Source organism: Blennius ocellaris (genome assembly GCF_963422515.1).
Source record: "Blennius ocellaris genome assembly, chromosome: 3".
Lineage (NCBI taxonomy): Eukaryota > Metazoa > Chordata > Actinopteri > Blenniiformes > Blenniidae > Blennius > Blennius ocellaris.
Window position 1 is genome coordinate 7,622,063 of NC_137652.1, and position 25,855 is coordinate 7,647,917.

At 41.0% G+C, this 25,855-nt stretch overlaps 1 protein-coding gene across 1 annotated transcript; it reads right to left on the reverse strand.

The window, feature by feature from the left end:
* Positions 1-12,560: 12,560 nt before the first annotated feature.
* On the reverse strand, positions 12,561-14,026 carry pou4f2 (POU class 4 homeobox 2; the record flags this gene model as incomplete). The annotated part of the gene is made up of 2 exons (XM_080521168.1): positions 12,561-13,490; positions 13,811-14,026. 2 exons carry the CDS (start codon positions 14,024-14,026, stop codon positions 12,561-12,563), a joined length of 1,146 nt encoding a protein of 381 aa, XP_080377294.1.
* Positions 14,027-25,855: the final 11,829 nt, after the last annotated feature.

Here is a 25,855-nt window from a genome sequence, read left to right on the forward strand (position 1 = left end):
CCCACTCAAATTAGCGGCTCTGATAAATCACCATTAATTAGCTAATAAAAGCCAGCAGGTGGTTCGGAGCCCAAAGACATTCCCTGGTTGTCTGAATTATGTATATTACAGCGGCGCATTGATAAAGTAAATGAGTAGGGGGAACAACAGATAGGAGTTCTGGAGGGCCCTCGTGTAGGGATAATGCTCCAATCAAATCTCCCACAATCCCACAATCCCACCCAAAGGAATACAAGTGGCTCTGACCCCCCGCTCAAATCACATAACGCACGAGGCTCTGGCGCGAGGCGTATCCGTACAAGGATTATGCATGCAGAATGCAAAGTTTGCCTTCGCCCACTCCTGAATGAGGAGCTTGTAAAGATGTTACACCTTGATTATAGAAACATAAGGCAATTATTTGGAATAAAAAGAAACGTGGATTGATTGAGGTACGTTGACCCTTTGCCACCGAGCTGGCAAGGGCGGCATATATTTTTAAACATCGACATCATTATACATAAAAAAAAACATTGTTTAAGGAACAAAGTTGAAGTAAGAATCTTAAGCATCCTGTACACTGCATAATTAGCTTGTTGTCTACGGTATTAACATGATGAGCTTATCATTGTTGATTCAGTCCATATCCATGGAGTTTTTGGGATTTTTACAAACAGAACAATTAGCATTCATTTGAACACTGTAGAACAATTAAATAATTGTATCTAATAAGTAAATGGATCTCAACAATAAAATGTGACCCTCACCAAGCAGGGAGTGCTTGTAATTTGACATCAGCTTCATATTCTGGCCAACTTATTTTAGAGCTTGTGACCATATAGAGAACTGACAAAGGACTTGCGGAAAACCTCAAGATTTACCTAAACCTCTTGTTTGCCCAACGAATAGCAGCGTTTATTATTGTAACGCGATGTTTATGCCCATAAAAACTCTACAAGGTTTTCCTTAAAGCACTTGACAATAGTAAAGTATAATTTTCCTCTTTAACTTTAGTCCACGTGGTCTTCCTCTTACTTGAAGAGTGAAGCTGCTGATAGGAATATGCGTCACGTCTCCCTGAGCACAACCAAAACATCACTGAGGTATCCTCGTAAAAATGTTGCTCCGTTGAGATATTTAATGGTTTCAGGGCAAGCTTGAAAGTTGTGACTCCCTCCTTATACAGAAAAACACCTCTTAACATTTGTCAGCTTGAAAGAGTGTCTGCAGACTCCCTTTGTGGGGAGATCGCACCACTTACCTTTTGAGCACCAGCTGCCCGGACATCCACTTCAAATGATCCCTGTGAAGCATCATTAGAGTGAATAGAGGTTAATGGAGGTTAAATCAACACGTAATCGCTACCGTGGGTAACAGGTTAGCTGCAGGATGTTAAGCTAATCTGATGCTTTTCATGTGTAAATATTTTCACAGACGTTATGGTGTAGAAAAGTATGATGAAGTGTTCTTTTAGGTTTTTTGGGGGTTTCTTTGTGGGCTTGTGCACATTGTAACCCATCTTCACTCTGTTAAAACACTGTCACAACCAAGTTTCCCTGCAGACACACTCAGAAATCTAGTTTGCTTCTTTCCTCCTTGGGTAAATGAGCTCTTTTCTCTGGGTTAGATGTCCTGAGGCAGCCGCTTGGCAGAGGGTGAAAGAAATGGCGAAAAGGCATCCACACAAGTGGGACATGGGAGCAGATGGGACACTGATTGCAGTGTTGTTTACAGCTGTTGAGGTCCTTCCACACTGCTATATAGAGGTCAGAAACTATGTCTGCCACATTTTACAGCACCACCACTGAGATACATAAGCATCTCATAGGCACGTCGCACTGTTTGTGTTATAAATTTTAAAGAAACACACTACAGCGTATGGGGTTTTAGCATCGTGGTCATGTTTCTGTTAGCTGAGATATGATGTTTCACATGTTTTTGTGGAACACTGCAATCTGCACATGCTCACACTTTGGATGCTCTCATAAAGTGAGAACAAAAAAAAAAAAAAAAAGACAGCAGAGAGTGAGAAAGAGGGAGCAACTGGAAGGAATGCCATCCAACACAAAGGTCTTTGACGATCGTTAACATTTCTTTATGTTCGCATTGAATCACTTTATATGGTTTTACCAGGGACGTTGGCCATTCAGGATCGCTCCATCAGGGTTCTGACTATAGTCTGTATCTCAAGCAATAATAGCCCAGAGCGGCAGGTGAAATATATCCAAAGTAATCAACCTTTTGCAAAGGCACCTCAGAAGCACACATTTCAACAGCACAGTGTAATCTAATATAGTAGGTGGCATCAACCTGCTTTGCTGAGACATTACTTCCAATAGAGTATTTGCATGGCAAGATGATGAAACTTTTAAGCAATAAAAATGCTATATACCTCTCATTTCCATTACAGTAATTGACATACTGTTGGAAATGTGACGTGTGCTTCATGGTCACACTGGATATATTGAGCTTCCCTGATCAATACCTTTTTAGGTGTTCATTTTTTTGCGACATGTATTCTGTAATATTTTCAGTGAAATAAAAATCAATCTAATCCCAGGCATTTGCTATGCATCTCTGTCATAATCCTTGAACGAGACTATCTGGCTTAGTCTCTGGCTCTTTTACGGAATGACAGGCAGCCAGCAGTCTGTGGCCAGAAAGAAAAGGCTGCCTAAATTATTTGCGCTTACATTTTTAGTAGGTATTAGCAATTCTGCAAAGTCGTAAACATGAGACTGGAGAAGACTGTGGACTTTCTGTCAAATGAAATGTAGTTTTAAAATTGTGTGTCTGTGCAGTTGCTTACAAAGTGATGTTGTGATGTTTTGAGATCTTTTCATTTGTTATAAATCTCTTTGTATATCCCCCCTGTAAAGTGGTGAAGTAAGACCTTAGTTACATTTGGGTGGAAGCAGGATGATTATTTGGTCAGTATTCTATTCTCATAGCTCCTCTCATTGCATGGATTTCCTTCAGGTATGCCGATTTCCTCTCATGGTCCAAAAACGGGCATTCATTGGTGATTCTGCAGGTGTGATTGTTAATGTGTGTGGTTGTCCTGTGATGGATCAGTGACCTGTCCAGAACGTATCCTGTCTTCACACACACACTCCCCAAGTTGGAGAAAGCAGTGGAGAAGAAGGATGGGTGGCGATTACTACAATAAAACATAAACAAAGTGTCTTGTAAATCTGAAGCCTATATATCCCAAGCTGTACGAAACTCTTATACAGAATACATCTTTGCATATTGTGCAGATCATAAAGTAGTGATGTGGGGCTCCCACAAATTGACAGAGATTAAAAGAGAGGTGAACAGAAATAAAGAGCCATGTGTGGAGACTATAGTAAAGCGTTTTATTCACAAGGCAAGATCTGAACTGTGTACAAAATAATACCCACACTCAAATAGGACGCCGTGTTTGGGAAGTTTTTTCCCCGTCTACAGTTTCCAGAAGGTCATGGTTAGTAGGAACTCCACTGACAATTTCACAACTAGTTTTTTTTCTTCTATTTGAGGTCAAAAATGAATTAAAAAAAAACTAGTGTATTGATTTCGAGTGACCAAAACTCAGGGAGGCCATTCTTGCTTCTTGCATATGCTGTAAATCTCATTCACTGTACAAACGATTAAAAAATGAAAGCGTGTATAAACCACGCTTTCACCGATCATCATGTGCATTTTACTGTTCCTCTTGAATTGACTGACATGACAACACGTTTAACCATAAAAAAAAAAAAAATTTGCCCATAATGCACATATTTTCCCTTAAAATAGAAGGATTCATTTAATCGCTGAGGCCAATTTGTAATGACTTATGCTGTTAAATATAATGACATCCTGGTAGTTAATGTATTTTTAATAATGCAAATATTTTTTATGAGCCCCGCCCCCACACTACGCATGTATTCTCAAGTGTATAGTTTAATGCTGATGTTTGCCCGGCTCTGCCTCCTCTTTGATACAGTGCCTTCACTCACCCAATACAAATCCTATCAAGTATTGTCTAATTTGATTTTTTTGATGAGAGAAATGATTTATTCGAGGAAAACTCTCATACTGTGCCAAGATGAAAATAGCGATTGATTCCTCCCAAAATTTGTTTCTATGCTATTCTATACAGTTGTATATAAGTGTGAAAAATGCTGAGGTCCATCTCTGGATCATCGGGGGGGGGGGAGGGGGTCATGAAAGTGCAGCCGGCAAACTCTGTTTCTGGAGGGTTGTGATGATAAGCCTATACTGCCTAATAAGGTGCATAGTTTGGATTGCCGTATAAGGTATAATGTAGAAAAATTACATAGTGCTTTGGATAGATTTAGTCCAGGCTAATAGTAGATCTGGTGCACAAGCAGCCCTGTGCATGCGCGTGCGCACATTTGTGTGTGTGTCCTTATTGGTGCTTTGAGATGCATAGCCATTGAGGCCATAATTTAGTCCATTATGTCCTCTGGTTCGCAGTCGTAGCCCCAGGCCTCTGGCACTGAACGTTGTGTCATTTGCTACCAACTGGGTTTTTGATGAGAGTGTGTGACCTAGACGCCTCATCCCTCACCACTGTCTCATTCCCTTTATTTACATCTGTCTTTAGCATTCTAATTACTCTCTTTATTGCTTTAGCCTGGAGGAATCTGTTATACTGGAGAGGGGGGAAAAAATAGGACTGAGGACACTGGAGTTTTAACCAATAATAAAGCAGCATAACTGGCATTACCCATCGGCAAAGATCGGGCCTGTGAGGCCCTTATTTTATGGGCTGTGGGCAGCATAACTGTAGACAGTCTTCTCAGTAAAGAATGTATATGAAAGGGTCCATTTGCTTTTCGGATGTGTGAATTTCCAAACAATTATTCCTCACTGTAGCATCTGAGACGGTCAGAAGAGAATTGCTTATCTTAAAAATAAGCAGGTTTTTTTTTCTTTCTCCTGTAAATCAAATAAATTTAGACATACTTTCTCAAGCCATATCAATTTATAGTTTTGCAATAATTTATGTTTTTCTTGATAAATTGCAATACGATATCCTGAGTTTGCAAACACTCCTCCAGGAAATAAGGATTCTTCAGTAAAAGTGTTGAACTCTCAGACTCGTCAGACTGGATGAAGCCTTTTTGATGAGAAGTGAAACATCTTCAAAACTTCAAGCAGGTTTGCCTTTAGGATAAGTATCAGATATACCATGACCCAGATGACTGAGAATCTTTGCAGACATAACATCCGAGAGTTGAACTGTGTTGTGCCTTTTAATTTCCAGCCATTGGAAAAGCCAGCAGGATGCACACACATAGCATGGCCATCTCTATTTTTTTGTGGGCAGGGAGGGGGGAAATATCTTTGTACAATAAGATACTTTTAAATGATCTGTCCCTTCCCACCAAATTTTATGAAATAGCATCAAGAGCCGGCACAGCAGTCTTTAATGAGCTCTCAACTTTAAAGACTTGAAGGATATTAACAAGCTGCTTGACAAATGGTGCTTAGAAGCACATTAAAGACGTAGCTAATGGTGCGCATAATGACGGCTAATTTTCGATCAGATATAAATTAGAGCCCCCAACAGTTATTTGCCTTAAGGACTTTATGTAAATGATTCTGTTCTGTATAAACTGGAAACTGAGAGTGAATGAGTGAGTGAATGAGTGAGGGAGAGAAAGAGAGAGACCGAGAGAGAGAGAGAGAGAGAGAGAGAGACTAACACTCCTTGTGGGGATGATTAATAGATCTGCAACAGAGCTCGGCTGTCAGAGCCCAATGAACACACATCCACTAGACAGCTCTACCACCTTCTCATTATGGTCCAATCTCCACGCGGTCTACAGCTCACTCATAAAGAACACCAAAACAGCAAGAACGGACAAGTCTAATGGTCGCTGGTCACACACAAAAAACCAGGAGGACGACGCTCATGTGAAAAGGGATCATGAGGTGTCGACCTGGCGCTTCATAAACACATCCACCACTGTTTAATATTTGATAGCTGAAGGCGTTTGATGCTATCAATTTATACATTAGGTCATAATATGTTGCTGAATACACATGATGACTTGACGTGACCGACTTAAATGATGAACACGTTAATTTGATGCTCATTTTCGTGCATCTTACGATGAATCCAGAGCGAAATTCATCTTTCTGAGGTCAAAGGTCTTGATTCATGTGTCTGTCTTATTATGGGGGTGTGTTAACTGGAAATACTTTTTTTTTTTTTTTTTTAATCAAAGCAAGTGTATCAGGGCCGAGCTTTTTTCTGTTTGAATGCAAACTGATGATGGCAGTTTTCAATTAAGACAGCATTTTTAAAATTCTTTTTGGTAAAATAACTACAAATAATAGGACTCGCCCCAACAGAGTTTGGTACATTTTGTGAGACCCATTATTCAGGCAGTGTCTCTGGATCGTTGCTAAAACTCAGTTATTTTAAGAATTTCACTCCGAACTCCTGTCTTGTAATTCGCTGATCCTGCGGCAGCTTGTTTTATGCTGATCATACTGAAATAAACCAAGCTTCAACTGAGTGTGTGTATTTTTTATTTCATTTGATGTGACAGCATGTTTTCCCATCACATTTTAAAGCATGGTGTGATTTTCCGCTATGGAGTGACATGAGTGTACTTTTAATATCTCCTCAGTATCTCATAGGAAAATTTTATGCTGAAAATTTTGACAATTTTATTTTAATTAAATATCACAAAATGCAATTTGATAATTCATTCAAAGAGAAATTTCACAGCCATCATTGCATCCATTGTCACAAAAGCGGTTCACTTGAAATGTTAGAATGAAGACACATTTTTGAAATCCTGACCAATTGTCTGACCAATAATTAAATGTGCATACTTGATGATATCTTTATAAAATGAAAATAAAAAAGTTGGCAATGTTTTGTTTTTTTTCTTTTTTTTAAATTATTATTATCTGACGTTTTATACATGACACGGATTGGACTTCCTAAATTTTAGAGTATATGTATTATTTTTTTATATATTTATTTTTTAACACCCTAGCGGTATGAAAGTGCATTACAAATTGATTTATACGTTTGAATTGGGGTGAAAGGTTCCTTTGTATTTTCCTCTATCTCGGCTCATAATTCTACAACCTAATGGATTCCCATCCAAAAGTGGAAGACTTCTTTGGACTGTATGCAGTGTTGAATTATTTACTCACATCTTTGCTGATAAATCACTCTGGCATTCAGATTACTGAATATTCTGAAAACATATAATGTGTCCTTGATGAAGTCTTAAACCTGCTTGCCATGTTGGAGATGACTGTATTTTACCAGTCAAACTCCAGTGTGTAGACACTTCCCCCTCAAGCAAAAGCATTTAAATATTCATTCAGACTCATGTTGAGAAATAAAATTCACTAACTGGAATCAGCTGTGCAGACAACAGAAAACAATCTATAAAAACCAAGAAAAGTAAGGATGGGTCTTCCAGAAATTAAACAAAATGTGACGTTTCTTCCAACATCAAATGCATGGAAGAGACGATGCTCTGCAAAGGTGAGGAGCTTGGTTTTGCATCCAAATCATTATTTTGGTGTCAGCCACATGTCAGGGGTGAGTGTGGCTTCCCAGCACCCAACCTCTAATCATGCCCCAAAGCCATTTTAGTTATGAAGGCTGTGGACGTTTCCACTCGCATTAAAATATCAGGGAATTGTTTTGTGAATTATTTTCCCCATTTTACTTTAATATATATATATATATATATTTATATAAATCACGTGCAATTGATAATTGTTTAATAAATTTGTTTTGCTGATAGTGCCCTACTGCAGTAATTATTATGAATCAAAACATTACTTATTTCGTTTATCTCATTAGAAAATGTTAACTTAAAATAAAGGTACAGGTCTGAATGCATCGACTTTATAAATATTTAATAGGATATTAGCTCTCTCTATGCATGTGCGGACAGCACTTTTTCGTTTCTGCTTTAATTTCCAGATGAAAAGGCCTTTTTTTCTGAAACAGCTGGTTTTACTTTAGATTCGCATTGCTGAGACATTTGTTGATGACTTATTGGAGGATTGCGGAGGGGACAAAATATCTTGTGGCATTGCATGGTACAACCCTGTATTTTAGGCTTGCTGTAAATTAAGATAACCTGAGAAAACTTTTTCAACTTTATGCTCGGCGATTTGACCATACGATGACATTTCGAGAGATGACATTTAGAGAGAAGATTTACATATGTGTGTTGTTTTTAACATTATGAAGTGTGTGTGTGTGTGTGTGTGTGTGTGTGTGTGTGTGTGTGTGTGTGTGTGTGTGTGTGTGTGTGTGTGTGTGTGTGTGTGTGTGTGTGTGTGTGTGTGTGTGTGTGTGTGTTTCCCAGTGAGAGAGTCATTGCATTGGCAGAGACAGTGTGGCTTCCCCCTCCTTTGTATGCCATCCCAGATCAAAAAGTATCCCAGCGTCCTCCTCCAAGCCATCCAACATTGCGCCATCGATTAGATTCTGGAAAACACTTAACAAACTAATGACTATTGATGGCTGATTAATATTGCATCAACAACAACTGATTGGCGACAATATCAAATGGCCATCGCCGCTTCTCGCTCGCGCAGCCATGTGACGGGCTCGGGCGCGCAAGTGCGCAGCAGAGGAGCCAACAGATGACAAATAACGGGGGAGTGTATACAGTGCGCCGCGCGCTCACTTTATGGCTCACAGTGCGTCTAATTCGAGAGCAGTCGCGTCTTTGAAGGCAGACACTTGGCGTAAATGTACAGTTAAAATATTCTACTCGCGGGTCCCCGGGCGGAGCTCCGACGGTCCCTGGCTTCATTAAAATTTCATCAGTATCCCTGTGAAAGAGGGGGGGAATGTTCAGGGGAAAGAGAAAAATAAAACAGAGGGCGTAATTATAACAAAAGGAAACAGCGCTGCCCCTTTCGTTTTGTCGAAATCTCCCACAGTGTCTTTTCTGCGTGCTTGTTTCAACCTATGGAGCCCACGCTGCACGTGGTGTGTGTGTGTGTTTGTGTTTGTGTGTGCCTGTGTGTGTGTGTGGCTTTAAGGTGAATTATTTGCCTCCGCATGTGTTATTTCGTGTATCAAAAAACGACCTTCGATTTTCTTCATTGTGCTGAGGCCGTGTGTGTGTGTGTGTGTGTGTGTGTGTGTGTGTGTGTGTGTGTGTGTGTGTGTGTGTGTGTGTGTGTGTGTGTGTGTGTGTGTGTGTGTGTGTGTGTGTGTGTGTGTGTAGTTATTTATTTCTCTTCTTTCTGTTGCGGGGTCCCATTGATTCAATATCAAAGAATCAGATGGATTTTCTCCCAATATGTGAAAGTGAAAGCAGGCAGGAGGAGTGTTTTCAACCCTGGTGTGTGTGTGTGTGTGTGTGTGTGTGTGTGTGTGTGTGTGTGTGTGTGTGTGTGTGTGCGCGCGCGAGTTCAGTGCTTGTCAGGCATGCAGCGGGGCTCACTGCATAAAGTTAATTTCAATTCCCGATGAGACCCTCAGTCGGCAGCCCTCCCTGACCAGCGGTAATTAACCGGGATGGCTAATGACTACTTAACTCGCTCTTCATAATTATCTGGTTTTCATAATTCGATGTGTAATTTAATAATTCGCTCTTATTAACGTATTAAGTGAATGGCTCGTTTAGAGGGAAATTAGAAGCACTCACCAGGAGCATCTTTTAATTGATGAACCATCATCGCTGTCTCATTAATAAGGGTCGTTTTGATACTCTTAATTTGTCACGAGGATGGCGGCTCACCATGTTTGGTTTATGGATGAGTGTTATGAGGGCGCTGAGCCATCTTAATAAGCTGGGCAAATATTGAGGTGCAATTTACGTCACGTTTGCATTTTTGAATATTAGAAAAAAAAAATGTAACAGTTCTGTGCAAGAATCTACATCATACCATATTTTTAAGAAAGCTTTATTTTAATTGTAAATTTTGAAAACCGTCAGACTTTTAATCTTCTTTCTCTCTCTCTCTTTCTCTATCTCATATCAGAAATTTACCAGGGGGTAATCAGTTTGAAATTATCCCCAAATAATCCAATGCAAATGTATTCCAGGTGCTGTAAATAATCAGTGTAAAGGTGGAGGACAGGTTTCAGAAATGCTAATGTTTGGCTCGTGCAGTCTCCCAGGTATCTGTCCATGGTGCTGAAACGCTTGCTCAGCTGCTCAGTCAGCCCTGCAGCCCCTCGCCCCAAAACAAAACCAAAAAAAAACCAACCCAGCTCTGCTTTGGACATGACATTCAAAATACTCCCTTCTTCTTTTTAAACCCCCGTCCTCCACCTTCTCTTCATATTATAACTTCCAACCAAAGGTTTTTTGCTTCAAAGCCTGCATGCACGACCCAAGCATGTTGCAGTGTGTATTTAAATAGAGACGGGCACGTTGGCAGGCGAGCTGTTTTTCTGGCGGGCTGACATCTGGCAAGTCTGCGCTCCAGGGACCCATCGAGCTCTCCATAGACCCCCTGATTAGACTCTAATAGAATATTAGCATTTGCTCTCAGGTAAGGCAACAGTGAGCCGCATAAGCTGGCAGCAAGTCGGTGGAGAAGCCACGTGTGTCTTTAACATTGATGGAATAAAGAGGGAGAGATGGGGGGGTGTAGAGAGCGGATCCTGGAGGGCCTGCTTTATGACGAGGCCCGGAGGAGGACGGTGAAATCACAAGTTCAAGGCGAGAAGAAAGCAATTTCTAATTACATTTCACATTTTCATCTGCTATTACCCAGACAGCGAGAGAGCAGGCTGGGGCAGATACAGAAGGGGGTGGTGTTTTGCTCATGAGCACTCTGAAAGACCTCTTGTATTTTTCTCTCTCTCTCCTAAAACCAAAGCGTTGACCTCCAGGTGGACATGACCAAGATATGCCACGTTTTTTTTTTTTTTTTTTTTTTTTTGAAAGACCCCCTTCTTTTTCCCCTCAGTCAAAGCAGCGTAAAGAATCCACAAGCTGTCTTTTAAAATCCATGTAGCCCACAGCTAAACCGTTTCCCTCCTCCTCATCAATAAATAAATAGATGAATAAATAAAGGAATGTTAATATGTCTGGATGAGCCACTTTACACAGTGTAGTCATGGAAAACGTCCGATTAAATGTTAAAGTTTGTTCTTTAATGAAACACATATTGCAGTTCAATAATTAAATAAATTAAAATTACATGGATGTAATAAATTAATAGAATTATTTAACCAGGGAACCAAAAGCAACATACATTACAGAAATAAGTTACCTCAGCTAAACAGCAATACAGCAAAAACCTGTACGGATATATTTATGTGCATCGACTGGTTCCAATGAAATATTTACATTGTACACGTATACTTCCATGAAGCTGTTTCTTTTCTCTTCAAGAAAAAAACATTACTTAAACAAGGTGATTTAACAAGCAACGACTTCAGTATGATGCGCGTATATTTATACAAATAAATAGCAGAAAGCATACATAAAATAATTTAAAAAGAGAATATTATCTCATATATATCTCGATTGTACCATCTCAAACGTTAGAAATCGTAAAATTTGTGTATTTCTCAGTCGTTTTCCTTTAGACAAGGACAACACGCTTTACTTGCTGTCAAAATTTGATTTTCTCAGGCAAAACGAGGAGGGGGGGAATCCCAATAAATATATAATGAAGTAAACATGACCTCACTCAATAAATACTTCATAAGACACCGGCCACGCTGGATTGTAATCTTAAGGTAGCCGGCTTCAAATCATATTTTCTAAATTGCAAAAATTTGTAAAATCTTTGTGAATCACTGTCTCGATAGTGTCACATAACTGAGGCCTAATCACAACCATACACCTTATTCCAAAACCCGGGCATCTGTAAAATAGATCCCTGACTTCGATCACACATTTGAACAAAATAAGTGAAATTAATTACACATTTAGACACAAAATGAAGTGTGTGACAAGTAAATTATTAATTTACAGAAGGTTATTTGGCAGTAATCTAATATTAGCTTTCAAGACCAAGTGTGTTGTCCTCTTAATCCCCTCATGGACCCTGAATAAATGTCAGACTGCATTGCCATAGACGCGAAGGGAAAATTGTAGCTTATTCTATAAGCCAGAAATATTAACACCAATAGTCACCAACCAAGTGCTTTGAGTTAAACGGCCTCGCTGTGTGTAAATAATTAAAATAAATTTAAAAAAAACAAAAACAAAACAAAACACGCTATTTTCACAGGGCTCAAACTATGGCCACCATTGTAAATTAATGCTGAGTAAAAATTAAAGCATAGAGTCCTGTTAGTCACACAGCGTTGGCATTAAAAAGGTGAAGCATAGTAAGTGTGGAAACAGTGGTCTTACTTGCTCTGTCAAACGACGCTTTACTTGACTCCACATCTCCCTCTCAGCGAGTCAAAAGACGTGACTGTGGGTTTGTTTTTTTCAGTCATTGTTCAGTTTTTTTAAGGAATTTTTCGAAGTTCAAAGTCATTGATGATTGAAAAAAGGATGTGAGATAGGAAATATGATACAAATCGTCTCTAAACAGTTCCAAGTCTTTTTTTGTTTGTTTGTTTGTTTGTTTGTCTGTTTGTTTGGAAGGGGGGTGGTGATTGGAAGCGGAGCTCAGACGCATGCAGAGTATTTCATTCGTTTCTGTTTCTGCCGCTGGTTGCAAAACCAGACCCGCACCACGTTCTTTTTCAGGTCCAGCTTCTCTGCGATGGCTGCGATTTTCTCCGAGGAGGGACGCGGCTGAATGGCAAAATAGGCCTCCAGTGATCTCTTCTCCGGCGCGGCTATCGACGTGCGCTTCCTCTTTTTCTCCGCGCCGTTGAACAACTCGGGTTTATTAAGTTTCTCCCTGTGCGATTTCTCGGCTTCTTCTAGCCACGCTTGCAGGATGGGCTTCAAAGCGATCATGTTGTTGTGGGAGAGCGTGAGGGACTCGAATCGGCAGATGGTGCTTTGGCTGAGGGAGCCCACCCCAGGAATCTTGAGGCTGGCTAACGCTGACCCTACGTCCGCCTGGGTAACCCCGAGTTTGATCCGTCTCTGCTTAAACCTCTCCGCGAACGCTTCCAAGTCCCTGGGATCGGCGTCCACGTCGTTCATGCCCATGTGCGGCGGTAGCCCGTGGGCATGAGCCATGTTGATGGCCGCCTGGTGCATGTGGTTCATGCCCGCCATGTGGGCAGGGTGCGCAGGCGTGGAAACCACCGAGCCATCCGGCCCTGCCATGGCTCCCAGTGCCAGTCCCGGGGTGATGTGGTCCAGCAGGTCCCCCTCCAGTGCCTGGTGCGGCTGGTGGTGGTGGTGGTGGTGGTGATGGTGGTGGTGGCCACCCAAGGCGGACGGATGAGAAATAGGCACCGAGGAGGAGGAGGAAGACGACGTGCAGGGGAGAGTGTTCATGGTGTGGTAGGTCGCGTCCGGCTTGAAGGGACTGTGATGTGGAGGGTGGTGGTGGCTCTTGGTCTGCGATACTATATCCACCGCCGCTAGAGCTTCAGCCCGGGCCAACAAACTCTCATCCAAGCCTCCGAATATATTGCTCTGCAATTGCAAATAGAATGCACACATAGCTGTCAGCAGGGAATTCTCCCACCACTCCTCGGTTTAAAACATTTCCAGAATGTGAAAAAAAAAGGAAATCCTAAAAAGGAGCACACAAAACAAGACACATGCAACATCCCAGGTCATAAAAATTAATACGAAAGGCAAAGCCGACTGAATACATAAGTTGAGCAGAGGAAGAAAAAAAATATGGAGGTGTTGGGTGATTTGCTGCGCAGACATGAAAAAAACATCAAGCAAAAAAAAAAAAGTGGGCTGTCAAAATGTGCCTTTAAGCAGTGATTATGCAGAATACGTACCGGTGGGGTTGGGAGACAGGCTCTGCGCATCGCCTCCGAGCTGCTGCCGCCGCTGCTGCTGATGATGGTGCTGCTGTGTCGGGAGGACGAGCAGGATGAAGGTGCATTGGAAGTCAGGGTGGAGGATGAAGAGGAATGCAACGAGTACTTGGGTTCGGGCAAGCTGGCGTGAGCCATAGCAAAAGGCTGCTTGCTGTTCAGAGACATCATCATCATTTTTGCGGGCGTCCAAGCCTCGGCAAGTTCCTTTTAATAAGTTAAGACTCCGCCTCCTTGGTCGGGAGTTGAAGCCCAATTGCTTCGCAGGAATCTCAAGTCACTGTCGAATAAAGTGTCGGCGGAAGACGGGCGTCCAAACTGAATCACATCTATTTATTATTACGCGCGGAACTTTGGAGGTGTCGCGTCTTTTTGGCCAAATGAAATACCAGACAGCGACCGACCATGCAGCGGAGCGCAGCCGAAACCTCTTCTTTTGTGGACTTGTTCAAAAATACTTTCTCCTCCTGCTGCCGCCACCTCGTTTTACTGTACAAATATATAATTTTTTTTTTTTTTTTTGCCTTGGATATTTTTGGGGGGGCAAAGCTCCTCCTAGACGACGCAAGAAGAAAAAAAAAATAATAAAAAAAGCTCTCTCCGTCTCTTAGGATTTCCAAAACACTTCAAGTTTGAAACTGCTGTCGCTTTCGTTGACCTGTTTGCTCTTTTTTTTTTTTTTTGGTCAAAAAAAGTTTCCGTCTTTAAAAAAAATGACCGTAAGTGAGAAGTGATGGCGGTGACAGTCTCTGTGCTGTTTTCTCTTCGACTAGGTTGAATGCTGCGGGGACCCGAACTGCCTCTGCTCTGAGGCGAAGGGCAGACTGAGTCTCTCTCCGCCTCTCTCTCTCTCTCTCTCTCTCTCTCGCTCGCTCTCTCTCTCTCTCTCGCTCGCTCTCTCTCTCTCTCTCTCACACACACACACACACACACACACACACACACACACACACACACACACACACACACACACACACACACACACACACACACCCTCCCTCTCAGTCCACAGCTCTCTCACCGTCTCACATACACACTCTTTTTCAACCGCACCTGAAAAACCCTTTCATGATTTATTATTCTTCATTAGCCACACCACCACCACCTCCTCCTCCTCCTCCTCCTCCTCCTCCTCCACAACCGCCGCCGCCGCTGGGGACTCTGCGCATGGGCAGTCAGCAACAAGGCATTTATTTCAAATGACTCTACTTCATCACCAAACACCTCGTTACCAAACAACACGTCTAATGACGTTCCAAGACTTTCTGACTCCCGTTTTACAGAGCGACAATATTCTATCGCAGGAAATTGTAAATAGAAAATTAAAAAAAAACAACTTCTTGTCAAATCCCTAAGGGAGCGGGGAAATTACCAGCGCGCCAATTCACCTGATTTCATGTCAAATGTTATTGTAAAATTAAACAAAGAAAAAGAAAACAAGTGATTTTATTAGGTAGAATTCTTTGGTTGGGAAAAAAAAAATAACAAACAGAATTGCACCGGAAACTACTCGGAATATTATGGTAATATTTAAATAAAAAAAAAATATTTTATCACCCACATTTAACCCGTTTTACCATTTTACAGTCCTGATGATAACGTATACAAACAAGACAGAAATCTGAGCGAGGACATTACAAACTACTTCAAACAAGTTGTATAATGTCCATTAGAAATTGTATGCAGGAAAAGAGTTTTTTTTTTTTTTTTTTTTTTTTTAAGTAATGAGCCCAGTTTAATTGTAAATCTATACACTTGTCATAGCGGACTATTATCTTATCTCCCCACTAATTAAGGCACATTATCGGTAATGTAATTAAAATATTTAATCACGATGTAATTAACAAGGGATGTCTGGTTTGTTTAATATGGTCCTTGTGAAGAGTGTGAGTATGCATATAGACAGTTAACAAAATTATCAAATTGTGGATTAAAAAAAAATCTTTACACACTCACACACACACACACACACACACACACGCACGCACGCGCGACAACGTCACACATTTTTATCGACAAACAGGTGTGAAACAACGCTCAGTGTCGGAATAATCTCTTAAAACTCTCTGGATGTTTCGCTGCTGGTAAAACAAAGGGATTGTTGTCATCACAGACCACATATCGCCGCCCTGGTATGTGACCACAGCTTCTATAAACCTCTGGAAGCATTTCAACCGAGACCACTGACGTTGGTGCGCAGGCAGCGTTAACGCTCCTTAATCGGAAGGTCTGCGTGCTCGACAGGACATCAGCTCCGTGCGTGTTTTTTTTTTTTTTTTTAAATCCTCCTTGTTTTACGCACATATACGTCTCATATGTCCCAGTCCTCGCGACAACAAGCCTACCCGTGTTGTTGTTTTATTTATTTTTTATTTATTTATTTATTTATTACAGTACCAGGGAGCCATCCAGCTGTAGAAATATGTTGTTCCGCCTCAGCGGGGCAACAGGCGCTGTTTGAGCCACCTCCAGACACCAGGAGACAGAGATCAGGCTCAGGAGACATCAAGGAGCAATCAGTGTCTGCTCACATATACCGACAGACTGATTTATGATGAAACTTTAAAGGAATCATTTATATTTCACCACCTCTAAATCGGTGTATGAAATTTTCATCCACAATGAAACACACAAAAAGTATATCTTAAGTCAAATAAATCAGCCTCAGCTTCTCCCAAGCAATTGACTTTGAAGTACACTTTCAACACTTTAGCGAGTGTGTTCACCTACCCCAGGCTTTTGCTTCCTATATGCCAACAGCTTCCTCACGTTTGAGGGAGGACACAGTGTCAGGCTGGGTATCAGAATCACCTTTGAAGGGTCTGCCATGGCAAACAGAAAATATACTGAAATGGCAATTTTAGACATTTTGAGAAGTTAATAGCGTTTATCAGTTTGAAATAATGCATAATTGTATTTTATGCTATTTTTTTTTCTTAGCAAAATAGAAACAAATTATTTTAACTCATGATATGAGGAAAAGCAGGTGCTCTAATTGGGAAGACATCTTATTTTGCTCCCCACTCTGTAATACATTTTTAAAATGGAAAATAAACCTTTCAGTGAATAATTGCTTGCCCCACCCCCACCCCCACTTTTGTGAATTTTTGCCCTAATTTATGTCATTACACCAACCCAGTAATTGGCGATCATGTTACTATCATAAGAAGAGGTGTCTTCCAGCTGTAAGGTGCACTCCTACCTTGCCTTTAAAAACACAAACCCTCAGTGGATTTGTGCAAGAAAAAAAAAAGATTTGCTACACTTCAAGGCTTTTTGCTATGTATAAATAAAGCTGCTCCGTCTAAAAATAAAAGTAAAGCCAAAGTAAAATAGAGAGAGCACATACAGCAAGGCTTGAGATAACTCATGTGACTTGTTTGCTTTCCCCCCCCCCCCCTCTTCTCACCATCTTACTCACACCCGAATCAAGAAGTGCTGCAGAGGTGTCTGTGTGCTTTACACAAAGACATACTCTTCTCAGCCTCCCTCAGGAGCTCTCCACGTTAACAATCCCAATTACACCAAGACCACCCGAGACAGCTGTTTTTATTACAGAGCCGCTCCTTTGTGCCGCCAACAAGGTATCTCCGCTCCTCGGCTGAACACAGAGATGGAGCGAGACGGAGAGGAGAGGAGAGGAGAGGAGAGGAGAGGAGTGTGGAGTGAAGTGGATGAAGTCTCTTGGCTGCTCACAGTAGTGATGCCTTTATTCACAGCTTTCCCCCTCCCTTTTCTGATCTCGGTGAGCTCTTTACATGTCAGAGCAGAAGGTCAATGCTTGTTGGGAGAGGGTCTACAAAGAGATCTGTATCTAACTCAAGGCAACAGCAAATCACACAACGAAGGGGGTGTTTCAGTCACTCACGGCTGCAGCTTTATTTATTCATCTGCTTTACCTGGGAAATGTGACAGGCTCCACAAGGAACATTTGGGCTTTAATGTGTTGTTTAAATGCATACAACAAAAGGTAGAAGCCTCCAGGATGTACTAAATGCCACACACTGTACTGTAGCTCGCAGATGGAACAAGTGGCTCCCCACTTGAGATAATGAAAGCAGTTTCAAAAACTGTAGCTCAACTGGCATATAGTGCGTGCTGTTTTGTTTTTTTTGTTTTGTTTAATCTCTCCACAGTGCTACATACAAGCAGCGTTAGTCTTGAGATAGTAAAGTTATTTTGTATACACTGATTTAAGAAGGTTTTATTCATGGTTTTGCATTGTTTTCCAAAAGTTGTTGTAAAGATAGCTAATGTGTGAGCATCTTGCTTTATAGAGTAGATTATTTGGTGCTACAAGTTTGTGACAGTGTGATATAGGAGTTCATTTCAACAATAAACAAGGGCTACAAAACCAATTAAAAACCCATAATAATCACAACAATCTGAACACAATCTTTTCAGTTCAATTAAAAAAAAAAGCTCTGAATTTCTTCTATAAAGGTTTCAACTGTGCATCTTTATGTTAAATTATTGCAAAACTCTTTTACCACAACCTATATTGAAATCCTATTATGTGTCAGGTTGAATTTATGTTTGGTGGACAGATTTAATATATCGCCTTCATACTACATATGCATTTTTGTCTGTGTAATTCAACAGGCGGTAGGTGGTTTCCTCCAATCCTTTTAAAGACAACTCCTATTTTAAAGGCCCGTGAAACAAAGTTAGATTGCTCTTTGCATTCATGGATTTATACAATTCAGATAAAATCCTTATGAACGGGACAAATTTGAGAGATATTTTCAGTTTCCAGTTAGCTAATATGTGTTACACATCACCGCACTTAGAGCCAAACTCTGAAGCTGATGCTGCTATTGGTGCAGATGAGACGCCCCACAAAGCTTTATCTCCCTTTCTATTGGATGAGAAATGAGGAAAAGCCCTCAACTGCAGAATAAGTGATCAGATATCCTACACTGTTTCACAGGATGAGAAAGGGAGAGATTTTCTTATGCGAACACTCCAATAATAGGAACCTTTTTCACAATAATTTGACACAGATCAAGAAATAAACAAGCAGCGAGGCCCATAGAAACAAGAAAACAACTGTGGAATTACATTTCATTGAATTTTAAGCAAAAGCTGTGGTAAACTCAGTTTGGGCCACTTGGGGGCAGTAAAAGAAGTTTCAAACATAATACTGACATAATATTACTTAAAAAAATGTGTGAAAAACACATTGGCAAACAATTGAACACACAAGCTGATTTTGCATTATTTGTCACAGTGTATGTGAAAAGGCGGATTGTATAGTGTCTTATCGCTGTGTTTTGGTCTCCAATGACTCCTGGGGGATAAGGCTTGTTAGCTTCAATGTTGTTGTTTCTCATTAAAACTTATGTTTGCTTGATTAAGGAAAATTGAGCTGTGCCTCACACAGATTTGTTTTTAGTATTTGGTTAGAAGAGTGACAGCTAGATTAGACAATGCTTTCAACATTCTCCATATGGGTACCGACAGTATTGTTCTCTAATGTTAACTCCTCCACGGCAGAACCAGCTAACCTGGTGTAGTTGTGAAGTCAACCTTAGGCCAAGAGGTCAGGAAAACAAATAATACCACCACAAATTTCCCTATTACGCACCGGGTACCAACCTTTGGGGGAGACACATTAGATTCTGGCCCAGCCGCGTCAATAGGCTGCAGGGCAGCAGATGATAAGGTCAAGCCTCATAATGATGTCACATACCTTTAGGTACTTCAGATCAATATAAGGGGAGGCGAGTTATACCTGACAGCCAGTCAAATAAAGCCTGCCTGGCAAAGGAAAAAGGAAAAAAGAAAAAGAAAAGACCAGCTTTGAGATTGTCTCTTCTGATAAAATGAGATCCTTTCTCTCATGCTGCTGTTGGCAAAAATCATATGGGTGGAGGGCCTTTGTGATTTTTAAAACAATAGGGTCATTCTCACATCTGATAAAATATCCTGCAATGTTGGCCAGGTATGAGTGATCAATCTAAAATAACAGGACAAAACTCCCCAAAAAGTTCCGATTGAACTATGCACGAAATCTCATAAATTACCATGAGCTGCGTGCATTTGATGCATCATTGATGTTCTTGGTTCTGTAGGATGAGATTTGACATGACAGATGTTCCTTTGAGTAAAACTGACCTCGCATGACAACAAAGGCTCCGGTGAGAAAGGCAGTGTATATGAGGAGCAGCGCCTCAGAGGATGTGTCTATAAAGATTGCATATGTCAAGTGTTATACAAGTGATTAATGTAGTGGGATGATTGTAAGATTCTGTCCAACCTGGATGAACATTTCTGCTGCGTCTCTCTCATTAGTTTGACTGTCCCATGCCGTAATTTATCGCTTGTCACCGGGTTGTCTAATGGTTGATGCTAATTGACCTCCTTTCCCCTCTTCTTCTGCACAAATGAAAAGATTTCCTCCGTCCTGTGATGGAGCATGTCACAATCTGATCCGACAAATTAAAAAGCTCTCTGCTGTCACACTGTCATCATTCAAAGCCCCTTGCCTCATCAGCTATAATGATCATTTTCCTATATCGAAAGCACTGCAGTGCGATGCAAAACACCATACTTACGGAGGACGCTACGCTGTGTGACATCAGAGCATCTGTCATCTTGGAAATCATCACTACTTTTTAATCATGAATCCAACTTATACTGTATATATATATTTATATATATATTTCTTTTTTTTTTCTCCTGTCAAAGAATTCAAGTTTTTGTTGTCTGTCTTTACATTCCCATGTAAATTTAAGAAGTGCATATGTGAAAGCTATATCTTTATGTGGCAGCATTTATTATTTATACTGACTCAAAATTTGAAGTCGATTATATTTTATTTAAAGCCTGAAAACATTACCAGTGTAATGTCCTTCCTCCATATTATTTGTCACATTTAATCAAAAGCTGCAGATGCACAGTGAACTCAAAAATGTCTTAAAATATTATAAAATGTGTTTTAATGTAATAATTTAGATGTTTAGAAAAAAAACTCAAGCTGGTAAAAGTAATTCCCCTGAAGCTCATTGCTCTCCCCTTTCACACAGTCTTGGACTACAGATACACGACCCTATACATAGTTACCAATGACATTCACCGAGTTGCTTTCTCTCAGGATAAAAAACAGGAATTTATATACTCTGTAAACTTGGTTCTTCCAGAGCAGCTCCACCAGTGTTTCTTTTGTTGTGTGTGAAACATGTGCGTGTCAATTCTGCCAAAGCTATTGGCTTGAACATGATAGCGACACGAGAGCTCGGCCACCACACATTATTGGCCGCAGAGTGATGATGACGCTCATTACCTGCAGTCTGCTTGCCCATCTGCGGCCGAAACAGAAATTGATTGTGGCATTTTACCTGCTGACTTTGTGTGTCTAACTTTATAATTTATGCAGTGTACCCATACTATTGACAAAAAAAACGCAGTGGCGTGATCAAAGCGAGCCATACAGGAGGTTGGACAGGGCCACGAAGACAGGGCCTGTAACACTAATGATCTTCAAACACTCGTCTATTTCACTGGGAGCTATGCGCAACTCCCGAGCAAGTCCCCCGTCCTCCCCCTAGAGGTAATTGTGCCTGGCTGGTTAGGTGACAGGTGTCAAGTGGCCCCTCCTCAACCGATTCATCATGCTAAGCAGGGAGGAAAAGCCAATCTCTCTCTCTCTCTCTCTCTCTCTCTCTCTCTCTCTCTCTCTCTCTCTCTCTCTCTCTCTCTCTCTCTCTCTCTCTCTCTCTCTCTCTCTCTCTCTCTCTCTCTCTCATCCTCACATAACTACCTTGTCATTACTTCCGAGAGGCCTGGTGACATGTTAGCTTTTTCTGCAACATTTGGAGTGAAGCGAGTAATCTTGTGTTTAGTAAGCGTGAACTGATAGACCGTGTGTGAGGCTATACATGGTTATGCATAGACTCACAAGGAATTACTCTTTTCCGTAAACAATAAATTACTTTCTTAAGTAAAAAAAAACAAAACAAAAAGGTCATCAAGATTTTCCATAAGCCCTTTTTTTTTCTTTTTTGAATCTTGGTTGTTTTAAGAAATCAGCTTGAACCAATTGAATGGCTACCAATACTCAGAAATGAAGAGATAGAACATTTGTGGATGATTCAAAAATATTGCTGTCTTATCATCTGTTGATCAGCTTAATAAAACACTCATTAATTTGGCTAACTCAAATATGCAAAGTTACTTGATCGCCAATGGAGGTTTTAAGTTTGTGCACACTAATTGAAATCATATTTAGCAGTTTGACATGTGAGCTGCATATTCAATGATATTTTCATGCTTACCCTTCTGAGTGACTCCTGAAAGCTGTAAAGGCCAACAATGTGAAATTCATTGAAGACTTTCCATTCATAGCTGAAAGAAAATGAAAGTGTCAACATGTTCTGTTTTCGGTGGATATTTCACCAATGAGTGAAAAAATAATCAGTATAGTCATCTAACACCACGGTGTTATAGAAACAGCAGTCCACTTTCTGTGCAGAAAATAAGTCGACACTTCAAAACTGAGTGAACACAGAGTCACTGACAGGCAGCTTAGCACACAGGCCAAAAATCTTGCATCCCAGTGGATACGTGTAGGAAAATAAAAGTGTCGACATTGTGTGTCAGAGAGACAGAGATAAAGACCACACCCTCACCATGCCCGCCTGTCTAAGCAGAATCCCATTGGGACCCCCCCCCCCCCTTCTTTCTCACACACACACACACACACACACACACACACACACACACACACACACACACACACACACACACACACACACACACACACACACACACACACACACACACACACACACACACACAAAACCAGTCATTAATTCCTGCTTTGCATCTCCACACCATGTAATATTTATGGGTCACCGCAGCTTTGTATTCACAAATGGAAACGCCAAGAGAAAAAGGAGAGAAGACACGATACCTCAATCAATCCTGTGAATAAGGTTCAGGTTGTCACATCATGGCTTTTTTTCCCCCCTCTCCTGCACTGAGCCACTGCTTAGGCAGCATTCCTTTCTTTGACCTCTAAGTGTTTTGTGTGTCAGATTGTCAGACACAACCTCTGAGATGGAGGCATATTTGCCTGCCTTAGTATCAAAAAAAGCTTTAGGCAAAGATATTGTGAACAGGAACATTTCTGAGCTGCAGAATGCAAAGAACAACGAAACTGCATTAGTCAGGTAAAAACTAATGCAAGCTTAATACATTAGTGCCAGGCATGAAACCGGAGTCTGAACGACATACACGGCTCTCGTACGAACATCTCTGCCATGCCGAATCTCCACACTAATCAAGGGAAGTCTTTAATGCATTTTCCTCCTTCTACATGTGACGGATCGTAATTGGGGCCTTTTCTTTCACATCCGAAGATGTAGCCTGAAACCTGTGACGCAACAGTGGGAGCCATAGCCTCGTTGCCTTTCAAATCAACAGTGGTGTCAAAACAGAGCCCTGAGGAACCCCCAGTAGAGCATGGCTCACTAGACCCCTGTAGAGATTTGAAGACCACTTTGGAACTCTAATCCACTCAAAATGTGCTGATAATTTTCCTTGCCAGGACACTCTCTGCCTGGTGTCACAAGAGTGGCCTCCCGGGAGCAGATCAGCCAATGATAACAAAGTAGCCAGATGTCTGGCGCTGGCAGAATCCCAGAAGCCAGACAGCGGCACGCAGCAGCATCCGCTGTGGGCCACAGATCAAAGATACCTGAGAATTACTTATGGGCACAAAATATGTGTTGCTTACTCTACAGTTCCCATTAATAACAATCTGGGAGAATTTGTATTTCTAATTAACTCTTTTCTTTCGGCATACAAAGTGCTGTAGGTTGTCTAAGGCTGCAGCAGCAATTTTTTTCTTTTCTGTGGCAAGTGCGAGTCAACAACAGGAAGTCGGATGCAGCGCTGTCTGAAGGAGCCAGATCAGCTTTAAATGCAGTTCTGAGGCTCAGAACACCCCCTGACTCGCCTCAATAAACAGACTGTGTACGAGTCAGCTTATTTAGAGTTAATCGTGCTGCCTGACGCCTTCTTACGCTGGTCCATGATGCATACCTCGAAAGCTGTAGGTATTGACAATGAGCTGATATGATTAAGGTGTTCAATTGCATTTTGGACTTTTCTGTAAAAGTATTTATTATCATTATTATCATTTTATTTATTCACTTTTTTTTTTTTTTTTAAAGAGATACTGCTATTAAATCTTAAAGCCAAGGTGAGCTACCTGTGTAACGTGAATGTACAAGCATTCCCAGAACATTTCTGAACTGCAGCCACCATGCTCCTGAGTCGTGCTGATTTATACTTTCAACAACACTTGAAGCCTTGGCTTGTTTTTCACCATGGTTGTTTGTGTTAGTCGAACTGACATTAAGAAGCATTGCAGTTCCATGTTGTTTTCTCCTGCAGGCCCTGTACTTCTTTTAGAGCTCTCCATTTATACCATCTTTGTGTGTTATGTTTAATACACAAATATTTAGAGTAGATCTCTGTCTTTGAAGTGAGGAGAATGGTTTAAGTTCTCTCTGCTTCGGGAAGGCTTTGTTGCTTGCTTTTTTTTTTTTGTTGTAACTTACATGTTATGAGGGAAGAAGTGTATTTCATCTCAAACACATTTGTGCTTATTTTGTCTGGCTCGCTATGTTCTGTTGTACTTAAAAGTCATTGTTCAATGGATGGATGATGTGTATCTGATGCAGTGTGTGTGCGTGCATACGAGTGTGTACGTGCATGCACACAGAATGATATTAATTATTAAGTAAAGAAAGTGTTGCTTCATGTCCGTATCTGGTGGAGAATCCCCCTACCCTCAGTACCCTTCCCCCAATTATGTATATTACCTTTGCGAGTGCATGGTTCATGCAAATTCAAATTTGCATTGCTCTTGAATGTTCTATCTGCTGGATGGCATCCTTCATAGTATATCGTGATCACTTCCCCTCATCAGATCTTCATCATGACCTTTTCTCTTTCCATATGTTATTCTGCTGTCTCTCTTGCTGTAGCGAGCGTGCAAATGAACAACCAACAAAAAAGAGAATTTTCTATTGAGCCGTGTTGCCCCCTCCTATTGTTTCTGCCTTTTAATGATGACATGTAATTCTTTTCCATCTGGGTTTCCTGAGGTATGTTGCAGTTCACCTAACATAACAGACCGTATTTTCGTCAAACGATGCTTATCAAGCCGTGTGTGCTCGCCAGTGCTCCACCAAAACTGACCCTCATTACGCGGGTTAAAATATGCACTCAACGAACACAGAGACCAAAAGAAATCCGAGGGTTGTTAATTTGTCCGTTTCTGCTTGCATTAAACTTCGCCTGGTGCAGTTGGTCCACAGTAAAATGTCTTTTATGAGTATATTTAAAGCCCTGCACCAGTATTCAGGGTTACTCCAGGTCATTTTTTTAAAAAGTCGTTTACTTGAAAATGTAAGTTTAAAACGAGGCTTAAAACTGCCTTAGTGAGATCCTGTCTCCCAGCTCCGGCAGCTCATCACTCCTAAAACAGCCGCTCTCGTCCACTACGGCCCCAACCGTTATTAATGTGCGCTGAATAATTTAACAGGGTAAAATTACCATGCTCTTTTGAAAAGATTTTTGCCTACACAATTAAAGAGCATTATAGTGATTTTTAGTTGAACAAGAATTATGACTGTTTTCCCTCCTCTCTGCAAGGCTTTCTTGGCTTTCCTGTTATGAGCTGTGGGTGAGTAGTTGTAAAGGCCCGTTATTCTTTGCTGCTCCAAGAGGTTGTGCTCTGGCTCTGACCTATACCACGATGGGCGGCGAATGGATAATGGATGAAGCAAGTATATGTTCAGCTTCCGTCAAGAAGACCCCAATAATAGTCTGCTGGCCCTGCTAAACAGGAGCTATATTTGGGCTGTTAAAAGCATGTGCCCAGGTTGGTGGTGTTAAGAACACCTGGCTTGAGGCAGCCACCTATGCTCTGCGTATCTGCAGGAAAGAAATTAATTGTACTGAATTGATGTTTTTCAAGGTTTAAAATGAACA